Consider the following 13,615-nt stretch of genomic DNA (forward strand, 5'->3'; position numbering starts at 1 on the left):
AATAACTACCCCCAAGTTAAAACATCAGAAAGATTCACAATCTCCGCAACAAAGTCGCGGAAAGAAAAATACCTGCAGCTTACAACAGTAAATTGTCTGATCTCCCATTTTGCGCTTGGGTCATTAAAAGAGTTAAACAGAAACTTTTCCGAAAGTTTGCGATGTTCCATAAGTCCGTAAGATTCGCGTCCAATTAAACGCTGACGAAAAATGTAGAAAAGTCGAATCCCCCGTATTGAATTTTCAAGGTAACCCGACGTTGATTCGACGTGAACGAGACGAATGCTAAAATCGTTGGCGGAGATTCGTCGGCTGCAATTTCGCTGCACGAAAGATTAAAACTGACATTTCTTCGGGAATGCAGATTCACTTTAAACCCTTTTCAAGCAGCCAGCTCGGAGATTCGGTTTCTGTATCGGCGAAGCAGCTAGGCAACAAGACGAACCGTCCTTTGGAATTATTCATTACGCCCCCCTCTCTGCAATCCACCCCCTCTTTTCGAGCAACCGTCTGCTTCATTCGCTGTACTTTTCATCCCCCGGTTTTCCCTTTACCCCATTTCGTGACGCTCACTTTTCAACTTCATCAGCGAACCGGCGTGGCTGCTGAAAGTTACATTCGGTTAACGGGCCGGGGGCAGAGAGGGGCGGGTTTGTGGCAAAAATTGAGTTGTTAAAAATTCATTTTAAAAATTCACCCGACACTGCCGCACCGCGACCCGTGATTTCACGTTTTCTTTTATCTCTTCTTGCGCCATCGGAATAACGCCCCAGTTTCGATTTTCGCGCCAACGGATGTCATCGATTTCATTCTGCGAAATTTTCTATGATGGAAAAATTGAAAATTTTTGGGAAAAGGAAAATTTTGTTGGGGAAGATATTTTGGAAGACTTCTTTTCGTGAAGATATTTTGAGAGGTACGTGAAATTATTAGATGTGGAATAAAGCGCGAAATTATTTGACGTGACTGTATAACGCGCGAAATTACTTGGCGTGACAGTACGACGCGCGAAATTATTTGGTGTCGCATATATGGGACTTAAATTTCTACACTGATTGAACACCTATTACGAACTGATTCTTGTACCTAATTGACAATCACGTAAACCACTTATTATCAAGAATGAATATAACAAGAAACGGTGAAAATATTTGGTGAGATTTGATAAAAACACCTAATGCAATTTTACTTTAGGCAACGCGATAAATGCCAGTACATTTTAACTGTGCAAAATAACAAAGTTTCAATATATGCCCTGTGAATTACGATAAGAATCCGAAAAAAGTGTATCGCAGGGATAATAGACATTCGTTATTCGGCATTTCTATAACTGGAAGGTCGAAATAGTGGAAGGTAGCCAGTATAACAGTGGATGTCGTCAACGTCGCTGGTATTATGGCAGAGAGACAAACTATCGTGGCGTAACGGGACACGGGATACGGTGGTCAGGGTCCTAAACCAGGAAAACTCGACCGAGAGGGAACAATGACGGCGAGGCTGGCATTGTTCTCCAAGTAATTGAATCCAGCATACCATCTTTTTTGGCTATTCGATGCCTCACTCTCTCGCTTCTTCTCCATTTCGTTGTCCCTCTTTCTGTTCGCATTTTTTTTTTTTTCGTCATCGTTTGCTTCAACCCTCCCTCTCCATATTTCCCGTTCATTCTACCCTTTTCACCCTTTTTTTTCTCTCTGCGACCGAGGAAAATTTCATGAAATCTTCTCCAACCTCCAGCCAATCTCTTCTCCTTGTTTCTGAATCGATCCATCCCTTCTTAATCTCGGAATTTCTTTCCTGCTTGCGTTTTATGCGAGCGTAGCTAACTTTTTATTGGACTGTTTTGCAGTTTCATGTAAAATACTGCGGCATAACTTTCCGCCATTTTGTGGTGCTACGTATTTGTGACGCGTCATGATGCTTGCGGAATTGTTGCTGCGAAATTATTAGTTGTGGCAAGTTTTAATGGCGGTTTGTTATTGGCAATTAGGGAAGGCAAGGTGGTCAGTTTTTGGAAATTATGTTTCAACAATTTTCTGATTTACAAATTCGGAAGGGTTTGAAAATTCGTAAGGATGTGGAATTTCTGAAACTACAAATCCTTTTATTCAAAGTTAAAATTAAAGTTAAATTACTATATACTTAGATTTGGATCATCAGATCATAATGTGTTTAGATATCTATATTGTTGGATCTGTATATAAATGGATGGATCTCTAGAATGTTTAATACAGTTAACCTATATTCAAAATGACTCACATTTTATAACGCAAATTTATATCTTCCAATTTCTAGGTCTACAATCACACTCAAATTTCTGTATGTGTATCCTAAAATCCCTGTGTTCCAAATTCCTTTATTCTAAGTACATGTGTTCTAATGTTCTATGGGACATCCACATGTTCCATATCCATATGTCGCCACATCCACATGTCTCACATCCACGTGTCCCAAATCCCTATATCCCACATCCACATGTCCCACATCCACGTGTCCCAAATCCCTATATCCCACATCCACATGTCCCACATCCACGTGTCCCAAATCCCTATATCCCACATCCACATGTCCCAAATCCCTATATCCCACATCCACATGTCCTACATCCACATGACCCACATCCATATGTCCCATATCCATATGTCTCATATCCATGTGTCCCACATCCACGTGTCCCAAATCCCTATATCACACATCCACATATCCCACATCCACATGTCCCACATCCACGTGTCCCAAATCCCTATATCCCACATCCACGTGTCCCAAATCCCTATATCCCACATCCACATGTCCCACATCCACATGTCCCACATCCACGTGTCCCAAATCCCTATATCCCACATCCACATGTCCCAAATCCCTATATCCCACATCCACATGTCCCACATCCACATGTCCCACATCCACATGTCCCACATCCACATGTCCCACATCCACATGTCCCACATCCATATGTCCCATATCCATATGTTCCACATCCCTATATCCCAAATCTCCTTTAAACCTAAATTCCAACATATCCCAAATTCCTACATAACTCAGATCCCAACATATCCCAAATCCCAACATATCCCAAATCCCAATATAACCCAAATCCCAACATATCACAAATTCCTACATAACTCAAATCCCAACATATCCCAAATTCCTACATAACCCAAATCCCTACCCCATCCAAACCCCAGCACCACCTAAATCCAAACCTAAAAATTATAAGAAACAAAAAGAAATTGAACATAACGTGTTTAGGCTCAATATCGTGTTTCACTCAGCCTGAATTGCGGTCGGTTATTTTAATACATTCTTTACGTACTGGTGCCAGTAAATGGTGATCGTCTGTTAGTGATAAAGTGTTCCACGAATGTCCTCTCGTGTATATTGCGGTTCACTCGGCATGGAAAACCGAGGAAATGTCTTTCTCTCTGCCCCCTCTCTCACCGTTCCCACTTGCAAATATGACACACCAATATCAATATCTGTTTACGACATTGGTCGACGCCAATGTCCGGGGTTAACGTTCCCCATGCACCGCCATTATTTTATATGGATACAACCGTTTCATGGCCGCGTCTTTTTCCGCGTATCGGCCACGTTTGTCAAGAACAGCTCCTCCATTTGCATTCTTTCTCGAGATGTTTTAATACACTATTTCGGTTCTTCACACGACTGCTTTGACTACCTCGTTATATTGCCACTTTTGCAAATTCTTTCTCAAATATTATTTTGCTGTTCTATTTTCCCATCAGCTTTAATTCTATAATATAGCGTTTTCAAATGAAACATTTACAGTCTTGCTTGGACTCTTCATTTGTGTTAGTAAATCAGTTTACATAAGAAAGTGAAAAAATGAGGAAAAGTTGTAAAGATTACAAGGTAGAAATACGTACAATCAGATAAAGATCTGTTACATATTACCAAGTAATAAATCAATCATGAGTTAAAAGTGTGTAACAAAGTGGCAGCATTTTGTTGCGCAGTGCGTCACACTGAATTGTATAGGAGCAGACAATATGGAGGCACTTCGTTGCAGCAAGGTAGATAACCAATCGTCATTGTTCACCGTCTGACATCACCGGTGACCACTCCTTTGTATGCCAACGATTAACAATCGTACTATGGTTCACCGGCGAGGGCACACACGTTGTTTTTTTTCGCCGGTGTAACAGACCGTAACGAGGGCCTATAGTAACCTAACCTAACCCAGCGCCGGGGATGAATTATGAATGCGTCCATAGTAATATACCCGGGGAAAGAGCAAGTTTTGCTTGCCAAAGGCGTGTACAACGACGGTATAGGCGTTCTTTTGTTTACCGCTCGCGTGAAAAGAGGCTAGAGAGCCTCGGTTTGACTATTAAATTTCGTTTGACCGAGCTATAATTAGAGCTACGTTGCTGATCAACAAGTTACGTCTACATGATCTCTTACTGATACTTCTCAGAGGACTAAACCTAATTTTTAGATACAAATGTTTGATGTTTATTGAAATTACTATAGAATAGAGACGTTTTATAGTATTTTAGTATCAGACATTTCTAGACTCTAAACATATACTTGAACTCCTAAATTCCTAAATAAATAGTTCTCTGTGGTATCTCTATGAATATTTGAAGAGACGTTAATAAATTATAGAAACGTAAAAAGTATGAAACTAGACATGAACTGTCCTCGGTTAATGAGCCGTCGCTGGGGAATAAAAAGATGGCGCCGTAACAGGGTTAAAGAGAGTAAAAAAAGTGTAGTCAGTCTGTAAAGTATGCGTCGTTAGTAAGGAGGTCGGTTGAATCGCGTGGAAAAATGTTCTGTGTCGATTAGTTTATCGTGCGGGGTTAGGGCCGGCGAATTCAACCCCCTAAGGGGTTGGTTGCATGTCTTGTCGACTGGTGGATGCAAATTTAGAAATACGTGGTGACGTCGTGTCTACGAGCTTCGTTGCACGCGACCTTTGCATCGCGTACAGTACGGTGTAACCGTGAATAGATATTTCTGTAATTGAATTTAATCGCTCGCCATGTTTGTTATGTGTTTAGGGAAGATAGGGTTGGTGCCCGCGAATATCAATTTACATTTGATGAACAAATGCAATAACGTTGCTCTCCCTCTTCTTTTGGTTCGTGATATTATCTTGTGTTATATTGCATACTTCAGTTAGTATATTTTCGTTTATATTGCATATTTCCAGTTAGTACAGGGTACACTGTCTTTTGTTAAATTGCATATTTTTAGTTAATATATGGTACATTGTCTTGCAGTAGTACATTGTACTATTTTCTTTTGTTGTATTGTATACTTTTTGTTATATTGCATAGTTTCAGTTAGTACACGGCACATTCTTCTATTAAATTGCATTTTCCTCGGTTAGTGTATAATACTCTTTCATCTCCTATATTTCATATTCCCAATTAATATACAATATACTTTCATTTGTTATATTGCATATTTTCAATTAGTGTACGACATACTGTCTCATGTTATATTATATGTTTTTAATTTATTATACTTTCTTTTATTATACTGCATATTGTCAATTAGTAACAATTCTCTCGTTTTATTGCATATTTCCAGAAAATATGCGATATGTGTAATAATCTAACCTAATCTGCGTAATAAGTAATAAGCGATGCAATTTAATGAGAGGTGTTATAACACGTGATTATCCTATAAATGATAATCCAAAAAATGTCGATATAACGCGAGGTTATTTATTTTCTTGTAATCAAAGAAATAATCATTTAACGTATCGCGATATAACGCGTGGTTGTCTTAAAAATGGTGATTCAACATACGGCGATATAACGCGAGGATAGTTATTATATTATAATCGAGCAAGTAGTGACTTAACGCGTGGTAATATAAAGCATGGACTATTTTATAAACGGTAATTCAACATACGGCAATATAATGCGAGGATATTTATTATGCAATAATCGAGCAAGTAGTGATTTAACGAACGATAATATAATGCGTAGACTATGTTATAAATGGTAATTCAATATGTGGCAATATAACGCGAGGATATTTATTATATTATAATCGAGAAAGTAGTGATTTATTTTATAAATATGATGATAAAACGCGAGATTATCTATCATGTAACCAAAAGAGTAACGATTTATCGCGTGGCTATATAATATACAACCATACAATATATGGCAATATAACAAGAGTCCACTCTATCACCCCATAACATAAATCACTGTTCACCGTTACGCCTAATATTTCACTATCCAAAATCTTGTAAAATATTAAACTACACAAAGACTGCGATATATGAAACCTACTTTAAATTTATGAAAAAAATTTGTAATTTACTTCCTCTATAACTTTTTTAATAATTTTTCCCCGAATAGAGCTATAACCGAGCTCTGAACTGTATAAGAAGACGAAATTTAGTAAAATGTAGTAAAACGTGCAAAGTGAAGCAGCTTATTCGAGAAATAAGGTCGTCGGGAAGGTCTTTACCTCGAGAATATGCCGTCACTCTGATGGGAAGCATGTTTCAGAGATGTCAGGTGATTATAATCAACCCAGAGGACTAAATTTCATATTAACAGAATTTAATCGTAAATTGCTGTTATAATAATAAAGTCCTACCGTGATTTTTATTCCGGGTAAATAAATAAATTCTATGGCTCTCTCAACTCGGCTATCAATCTTCGTAACTCTTAATGATTATATAAGATAATGCGCGTTCGTTAAGTGTGGCTTATATTGAAGATATAGTCAATGCATGTTCATTGATTAATTAGTTCTACTTACTCGTCGGTGAATTGGTTAATGAGAAGACACAAGAAATTCGTTCCAATTACGTACCTGAAACATAAAAGGATCACTCAATGTTAATTACTGATTACTCGTGCATTAAGCTTTCTGCAAATCATCTCAATTATTTTATCTACGCTTTTTCTTAAATATTTGCCAACATAACTTTTAATTCTTCGTATTTTTTATTATTTCTGAACAACGTTCTGAAATTAGTAATTTTCAAATATGAAAATTTACGAATTCGTAAAATAACAAATGTTCAAATCCCCAAACTGCAATTCTAAAAATGCCTAAACTTTATTACCAAACCACATTCTCAAATGAACAATCTCCAAAATTCCCAAGTCCTCGGAAACCTAATTTGCTAGCAGCCCAAATGCGGAAGTTTCGCCTCTGCAACACGCGTTGGCCACGCAACGCAATTTTTTTTTTAAATTTCTAATTCTGATTATTACGTACCGTGCTCTTCAACGGAGTCGAGAAAAGTTAACAAGTGCCTTGCTCTCCAAGTTAATTTCGTACGAGTGATTAAAACTGGTGAGCCAAGTTACGAGAGTTGTTCGTTGTAGTGTACTGTAAAACGTTTTATTTTCGAACAACGTGGATGCTAGTTCGTAGCACGCTTGTTTCAACTAGTTTCTAGTTCTACAAATTCCCAACATACACTCGGTAACAGGGAAACAGTTACATTTACTGCGCGAAAAATATATAAAATTTATTATAAATACGCAGCTCCAAAATTCTCAATAAACTTCACTATTTAATAAATAGACACATGACGTTGTAGTAACAAAATATTTTTAATCGATCAAAAATTTCAAATGAATTGTAATATTTGTCATATGTCATGTATGACATATGTGATATATATGGTATGCATGATATATATGATATATGATATGTGTGATGTGTGATGTATGTAACACATGATATAGGTATGTGATATTTGATATATATAATGCATGTAACATATGTGATATATGATATATGTAATATGTGTCACATATATAATACACGATATATGTAACATATGTAACATATGTGATATGTGATACATGTGATGTATAATGCATATGGTACACATGATATACACATGATATAAGATATATGTGATATATTCCGTTTGATTTGACATAATACATCACATATGATATATCACATATTACCCCATGTGACCTGATACAATAACATCACATATGATACATCACATATGACCTGTATAATAAAATCATACATGATATAGCACATATCATCACATATCATTTGATATAATAATACAACATACGTTATATCACATATTATCACATGTGACCTGATATAATAACATCACATATGACACCACATATCATCACATATGATCTGATATAATAAAATCACACATGATATAACACATATCATAACGTATGATTTGATATAATAAAATCACACAGGACATAACACATATCATCACATACGATTTAATATAATAACATCACATATGATATATCACACATCATCACATATGATCAGATACAATATATCGAACTACAACCTAACATAAGGACAATAGTATGTCATCGAAATATCCGTAGATACGTAAAGGTATGGTCAAAAATCACGTGTACGAAATAACTTATTACCTTGAACGAGTAAAATGGAGAAGAATTGCAGCGTAATATATAACCGTAGTATATAAAGGGCAGGCGCGAAAGGTCACGTATTTAATAACGTCACGGATAAGCCATGTATCAAGATCAAAACACATTGATCTTTGACGAAACAACAAGCAACTTAACAACACCTTCGAAATAATCGTGTTGTTCAAGACTTTCCATCTTGTGTATATCCTTTCAAAATCGATACACATACATGGTCTCTTTGTAGTTCCGTTAACCACGCGAGTATTGCATTTGCCACAGGCTCCTTAGCTTCCTTCTTTAACCCGTGACATTTCAAGCCGCGTCTGATGTGAAACGATATTAGACACGGTAACTTTCATTGCGATGTAATCTCGTTATGAAATCAACGTACCGTATTCGTGCCACGTAACGTATCAATTATACAGACCGTTTCAGAAACGGTTCGGTAGGTTTTTCGCTCTTCCGGTGGAGAGAATTTGAAATTTTCGATTACTGCCATTGGAGAAATTCGGATATTGCTTCGGGAGCGAGTGTTATTGGAATTTTTCGTGATTTGACTTCGGAGTTTCAAATTTTTTAGATTTCTGGCAATTTTGGATTTAGAGCTTCTCAAATTTTGGGGGACTTCGATACTTAAAGATTTTTGAGATTTTAGAATTTCTGATTTTTCAATATTTCTGGCGATTTTGGAAATTTTAGATTTAGTATTTTTCAAATTTTGGGAACTTCGGTGCTTAGGATTTTCGAATTTCAAATTTTACAGATTTCTGGGAACTTTGGAATTTTTTATTTAGGGATTTTGGAATATGAAGATTTCGGAATTTTTGGCCGAACGCATTTGGAATTTTCCAAATTTGGAGAATTTTTAATTATTCAATTTCCTGAGGCTTTCGAATACTGAAAAATCCGAAATTTTGGAAACCTTGTGTATCTTAAAAAATACTTGGATTTTTTTAAGATTTACGAAAACAGGAAATTTTTCACTCGTCAAAGGATTCGATCCCAGGACCTTCCCATTAATAAGCAGTGACACTACGCACTACACCAATCCTATAACCTATTCTTCTTACTTTTACAACACCTCTTATCTATTCGAATACCTCAAATAAATTATACTAGTATATTATTACGTATATTAAAAAAAGAACAAACGACTGGTATAGTTGATATAAAATATTAAAATAAAATAATTAATAAATAGCAATAAGATAAAATACACCATACATACAGTAAATTTAATCGAACTTTTTTATGTATATCTCAGAAACTAAGATGGAAAGATAATTATACACATCAGCAAAGTTATTCAGTGCGTTGACCTTGACAACATATTTCAAGGTTATTGAAACCAATGAGCTGTGCACTCTTCCGTAAATAATTACTAGACTAAAAATATTTTTACGAATATCTTTCAAACTAAAGCCAAACGGCTATTATATATACAGAGAAAAATTATTAAGAATGATGTCTTTGACAAAATATTTCAAGGTCATAACAATTGGTGAAGTTTGCGTTCCGCTATAAATAATTACTAGACTGAAAATATTTTTGCGAATATCTTTTAAACTGAAAACAAACAGCAATTATATATAGAGAGAAAAATTATTAAGAACGATGTCCTTGACAAAATATTTCAAGGTCATAAAAATTGGTGAAGTTTGCGTTCCACTATAAAAAATTATTAGACTGAAAATATTTTTGCGAATATCTTTTAAACTGAAGACAAATAACATTTATATAAAGAAAGAAAAATTATTAAGAATGATGTCATTGACAAAATATTTCAAACTCATCAAAATCAGTGAACATAACATTCCATCATAAATAATTATCAGACCGACAATAAACCTGTGAATGCAAAACCTGCGATCTCCAACCAAAGATTTTACATATACCAAAAAATGTATTGGAAATATCCCCACAAAATGCCTCAAGGTCGTCGAAATATGCGAAGCGTGCAGTTTCTGTACACACATAAAAAATTCTGTCTCGAAGAAGCCAGCAATTTCGCGGAGGAGGAAGATACAAAACTGCGAATATACATATAAAAGAATGAACGTAAATGGTACGTAAGAATGGAAGAAAGAGAGGCGAGTAGACAAGAGAGAGAAAGTCGCAGGGATGAGAGCAGAAACCGGAAGAGGAAGAGGATGGAGGAAGTCGAGAGGAGGAGTAACTTCCTAACAAGGCGGTTAGTTGCGGCTTAGCAACGCTATGAACGCGAAATATTGCTTGCCGTCTGCCTCCTCTTCTTTCGCCCCTTGCCTACCCCCCTCATCCTAATATCTAACCGACTCGCAAACTTTACCTGTCTGTGTACGTTTCGCCAACATTTAATACGGAAATACTGTACTTCGGCATTTCGATAAATTGATTTCTCCTACGTGTACCACACGAACGAGTGTATGTGACCACTCTTCCCCCATTTTGGTTCTGTTCTGCTGTACGACTTCTTCGAAAAGTTTAGCGTTAATACGCTCGCTGTTTGTCGGACCAACTTCGGAACTTCGTAATAAGATGGATTTGTAATGGTAATTTTATTGGGGGCGTCAATCGTTATGTATACTTGAGAGATTCTAAATTTAGGGGCTAGATATGAAGTACATTAATAATACATTAAAATTAATGAACAGTGTTTGGATAAATTATGTAGTACAAAATTAGGAATTTGTGAAATTAATGTAATTTGAAGAACACGTGGAAGGGGTAGTTTCAATTTTATATTAAAATTAAGAAAACCAAAGAAATTTGAAAATTTCGCACAAAAACAAGAATTTAAAAATTAAACAAAACCAAGAATCTAAAAATGTGACAAAACCAAGAATTAAAAAATTTCTCAAAAATCAAAACATCTCTAAAATAATAAAAGTTTGATAAAGTTGAGAATGTAAGAATCAGGGACGAAGAAACGCCATCTGCCAGCAATATTAATTGGAAAATGGAGGAACGTCGATACACAATTCCTCCGGTTAATAGATAAGCAGGTGTTCGATTTTGTAGTGTGGTCAACGAGAAAACGGGAGATGTCGTGCACAGATTCAAAGAGAGCGTCAGAGGGAATGGTGAATGCCGGCGAAGGAGGAAGGGGTGGAAATATAGGAAGATTGGAATATCTGTCTAGGAAGAAGTCAGAGAGACAGAAAAGGAAGGGAGGATAACGATCAAAGAAACAGCAGACGGAGCAAAGAGAGAATAGGTAGGACCGAAGGCCACGGTAGAGACACTTTCGTGAGATTGAGCTCGAATTCAATAAGGGATGAATAAAATATAAACCAACCGGCTCTTGCGATCCTGTATCGGGGGTTCAGGGTGCCTTGTGTAAATAAATAAAAATTGTATCCCAGCTGAAATCGTACATAACTGGACGCGATCCTTTCTTCCTGCTTTCTCGATACTCTCAGACATTTTTAAACTTTTAACATTTTTCTACGAGTCACAAATTTTTTGATCATCCTTATTTTTAGATTGTAAATTTTCAAATTTGGATAAAGTTCAGACGAGGCCTTGTACACCCTTTCAAACTTTAACGCGTCTTTTATTGTATATCTCCGAAAATATTAATTTTAGAAAAAAATGTTTTAAACAAAAAAGAAAGCTCTTGAAAATCTCTGCAGAAAAGGTTATATGCATTTTTGACGTAAACCTATTATTTTAGCTTACAGTACATTAACTACTCAACTCATTATAAGTGTACTGTTTCGGACCACCCATACTTCACCTTTCAAATTTTAACACGGTTTTTATTGTGTATATCCGAAAATACTAATTTTAGAAAAATATTTTTTAAACAAAAAATAAAGGTCTTGGAAAGCTCTACAGAAAAGGTTATATGCATTTTTGACGTAAACCTATTATTTTGGGATATAATCCATTGAATACTCAAATTAACCTATAAGTGTACAGTTACGACCCGTTTAAAGATTGTAAAGGAAAAGTCATTTTACCCTTTTTACCAGTAATAACTGAAGGTATTTTAAGAACCGTAAGCGATGAAATATTAATAAAAGAAGAAAGAAAAGCGTGATCGACTATATCCGCTCACGCGTATATCAAGGTGGCTATAATCAGCAAACAAGATTATAAGACAAGTTCGTAATGAACATCGTGTACAGCCGGTAATATTCTTTATTCGACGGTAAGGTACGACAAGCGTTGGAAGATGCAATTTACTGGTCGCGGAAAGGCGATGTTTCCGTCTGAATATTTCATCGAATCCCCCGTCTGATCTTTAATTCCTTTATCCTCTCAAGACTGCTTAACTGCCTAGCGAGCCTCGAGCCCCAGACAACGGCGAATTTCCTTCCTCCCTCGTCTATTTACTCTTCCTATGCACCTTCCAGTCGTTCTCGCCTTGCAATTTCACAAGTGTCGAGACAGCACTCGTATCCAGACGCTATTAAATATTGAGATACACCCCCGCCCAGCCGTTCGAAGCTATCGTTCAACAACGACCCACCTCGTGTCACGTAAAACCTGGCTAGCCGAAAATCCTGCACGAAACTTCTTCACGAAACTCGCCGTACAACTTTGCGTCGATAAAAAAAAAAGAGGACAAAGACAAAGTACGGGGCTCGTAAGTAGAATGTCACGTATTTCTGCTCTAAACCTTCCGCCAGATGGAGCGGGAGTTCGTGAGCTGCGTCACGATTGCCGACATAATTGTCTCGCGATGCAACCCGTTACTATGGACTTTTTAAGTTTCAACGGAGAGAGATTATTGTGTTGGACTTTCGGAAGATGTAGTCTTCTTTTCGTGACCTGCGGTTGCGGGTTTGTTTGGGGAGAAGTGGGAGTGAGGGGTTTGGGTTCGGTTGGAGGGGTTTGATTTCGGGGTATTTGATGGACGGAGGTTGAATTGGGGGTTGCAGATTTGAGGGGATTTTGGGAGTTTTGAGGTTTGGAGATTTGGAATTTTTGAGGGTTGGAGTTTTGGAGGTTTAGAGGTGTGAGGATTTGGAAATTTGGGGTTTGAGGATTAAGGTTTAAGGTTTTGGAGATTTGGTTTGGGATTTTGGAGACTTTGATTTTTGGTGATTTGGAATTTTGAAGATTTAGAATTTTGGAGATATCAAATTTTAGAGGTTTGGAATTTTAGAGGTTTGGAATTTTAGAGAGTTGGAAATTTGAAGATTTGGAATTTTGGAGGTTTGGAATTTTGAAGATTTGGAATTTTGAAGATTAGGAATTTGGGAAATTTGGAATTTTAGAGAGTTGGAATTCTAGAAATTTAAAAT

General features: G+C 36.5%; 1 protein-coding gene across 21 annotated transcripts in view; it reads right to left on the reverse strand.

Annotated features, from left to right (window-relative positions):
* Positions 1-13,615, reverse strand: part of LOC100878152 (protein muscleblind) — a 491,425-nt gene that overhangs the window by 198,677 nt on the left and 279,133 nt on the right. The window contains exon 4 of one of the 21 annotated variants that reach the window (XM_076540523.1): positions 6,757-6,810. The exons of the other annotated variants lie outside the window; for them this stretch is intronic. Within the exon in view, the coding sequence (XP_076396638.1) occupies positions 6,772-6,810 (39 nt within the window). The 3' untranslated portion in view covers positions 6,757-6,771. Of the gene's footprint in view, positions 1-6,756; positions 6,811-13,615 lie in introns of those variants that run through there. 21 annotated transcript variants of the gene reach the window in all.

The sequence above is a fragment of the Megachile rotundata genome, chromosome 15 (genome assembly GCF_050947335.1).
Source record: "Megachile rotundata isolate GNS110a chromosome 15, iyMegRotu1, whole genome shotgun sequence".
Classification (NCBI taxonomy): Eukaryota; Metazoa; Arthropoda; class Insecta; order Hymenoptera; family Megachilidae; genus Megachile; species Megachile rotundata.